The sequence below is a fragment of the Montipora capricornis genome, chromosome 14 (genome assembly GCF_036669925.1).
Source record: "Montipora capricornis isolate CH-2021 chromosome 14, ASM3666992v2, whole genome shotgun sequence".
Taxonomy (NCBI): Eukaryota; Metazoa; Cnidaria; class Anthozoa; order Scleractinia; family Acroporidae; genus Montipora; species Montipora capricornis.
In genome coordinates this window covers 13,896,207-13,898,706 of record NC_090896.1, presented here as the reverse complement: position 1 = coordinate 13,898,706, position 2,500 = coordinate 13,896,207, and the positions used below count along the sequence as shown (strand labels likewise).

Below are 2,500 nucleotides of genomic sequence, written 5' to 3'. Positions count from 1 at the left end.
TAATGGAAATGAATTATAATAGGTTTTAATAGTTTTTTTTCTCTTTTTTTTTTTACTTCTTACTTGTAAATAGCAATTCTGCTTGGAATATGTTAATAAAGGGATTATTATAATAATGATAATAATAATAGTAATAATAATAGTAATAATAATAATAATAATAATAATAATAATGATAATATCATCATCATCATCATCATCATTTCTTCGTGGAGATATTTAGTTTTCTCCCGCCCTATGTTTTACCGGTTCGTTGACGTTAACAAATATAAGTAAAGCAATCGCGCCTTACCCTTTGATGTAACTGATATAGAAAAATGAGGGACATTACAGGTCTTGTATTTTATTTTGGTGTTTTGCAAAAGGCCCTCAGTGTGGAAAATTGTGCGAAAGATTGAAAAATTGCCAACATTTGATGGAAAATTGTCAATCCGTCTGGGTAACCCCGATTTCCGAGGGGATGGGGTGATACCACTCACATTCGTGCCATGTCATATATCTGATGTAATGAGAGGGAGATTTGTTTTATAGGAAAGCCAGTAATGATGGTGAAGAAAATGCTTCAAACTCTGGTATGGAGATTGACGACTGCGAGGATGACACATCACCGTTGTTCTTCCAACCAGGGAAACTCGGTTTTTACTCTCCGCGACCAGGAAAAGGCACAGATGAGAGGCTGAATTGCTTTAGGAATGTTGGCAGGTACATGTGCTGTGGTTTAATATTATTCTTTTTTTGAAAATTTGTTTTACACAAATATACAACGTTAACATGAAGTACCCATAATGCTGTTTACAGACGTAAAAATTTTATTCTTAGCTTCATTTTCTTCTTAAACCAGCTTATTTAACGGCTTATTTACCAGCTGCCTGAAAAGGTATTTTTACTGGGTTGCCGTATGGCAGGTCAGTCAGAATCTGAGTGGAATTTCTCCGTTTATTATTTTTTTCCGTGCCAAGAAAATGGCAAAGTTGCGGAATAGGTCTTTCCTGTCACTCCCCTGCTAAGTATTGTATTTGTGCGTAGAGTCGTCTTCGCGTATTTTTGGTAGGTTTCAGGGGGTAGTAGAAATGCCTAGATTTTATCCGGGGGACACAGTAGAACACTTACGGCGCGTTGGATTGACCCTGTTCCAGAATAAGAATACGTGGAGTGATGATTAAAACAGTTTGTTTGGTGCGTTTCGAAGCAGCAAGGATAATAAAAATATGTTTAAAATAGCATGTTATCAAATGTTTGACAATTTTAGTGTGAATCTCCGTAAAAACTAAGGATTCCAAACTTATATTCCATATATCCCTATTCCGGAATACGGTCAATCGACTGCACCCTTAGTTAACCTGCAATGGCGTCAAAGTAACACGAATGGCGTTTTATTTGATCTTTAAACAAAGTATACCCTTATGGAGCATGGAACGTCAATTGGATAAACAAGACAGGCGGTGAAAAAGAGATAATTAGAACCTTAAGAGCGACGAGTAATGGGCTTCGACAACAATTGCGTTTTGCCGTTGGATATTTTACGAAATTTGGTGTTATGTACAACACTGAAACCAAATTGAAAATTCTGTATGGGTTTAACAAACATTCAAGGAATCGAACGCCTTGAATGCATCTGTGTTTACTGAAATTGCATTTCAGTTGTCTGGCTGTTTCATTTATTTTGTACTTCACTCTGCGCAGTCTTGTGGTAAAAAAATAAGTGGAAATGTGAAGAATTATTTGAAAGAAACCTTGTTGTCTATTTTGTGCTTCATTATTCACGGGAAAGGTTCTTCAGAAAAGGGTTTGATTCTAAATTGTGAGAAATTTATTTAATTGCATGCGGTTTTTGACACTGACGGATTGTGTTTCTTGTTTGCATCCACGCAATTGAAATAGGAAGGGTTTTCTTGTAATTTGTTGCAGTGTTCTTTCTGGCAAATGATTAATAGGTGGTCTTTTTTTTTTAAGGTAAAAAAAAAGACTTGCTTAGTCACTATAGTGTGAAATAAGGTTATTGTTAATTTGAGAAGCCAAAAACATTTCTCAGATTTCCCGCGATTTTTTCCAAGCTATTCACTTGAAATATTATTTCTCCCTACGTTATGCATATTTTTGTCCAAATGAACGATCTTACAGTGGAATATGTTTTTGTAATGTAATATTCTCCGTCAAAAATTTGCATAAGAAGCTTTTGTCACATTTTCCACTTCGTCAAATTCTCGTTTCTTTGTTATTTTCGGATTGGCCCAGCCAGCGTTACTCCTAGGAAAATCCAGTCTCGGCGCCTTCAACAGTGTTCCAGATAAGAGTTGGGTCTCGGGTAAATAACCTGACAAAGAAGGCTTCCTGACCTGACAGATGAAATGTAAATGATCAGTTAAATATTTCAACAAATTTTAAAAACGGACGTTTTTTGGCGAAAAAGTACGTTGTGGTCAAAGGACCACTGCTGGACAACGTCTGGGTGACCCCTCAAATGGTCTGCATGACCTCCATTTGAGAAAATGAACTGGAA

General features: G+C 36.2%; 1 protein-coding gene across 2 annotated transcripts in view; it reads left to right on the top strand.

Moving 5' to 3' along the window:
* LOC138032115 (E3 ubiquitin-protein ligase UBR5-like) overlaps positions 1-2,500 on the top strand; it is a 94,775-nt gene that overhangs the window by 85,818 nt on the left and 6,457 nt on the right. For both annotated transcript variants that reach the window (XM_068879706.1, XM_068879708.1), the window contains one exon: positions 532-702. In XM_068879706.1, coding sequence (XP_068735807.1) covers positions 532-702 — 171 coding nt within the window. The remainder of the gene's footprint in view (positions 1-531; positions 703-2,500) is intronic.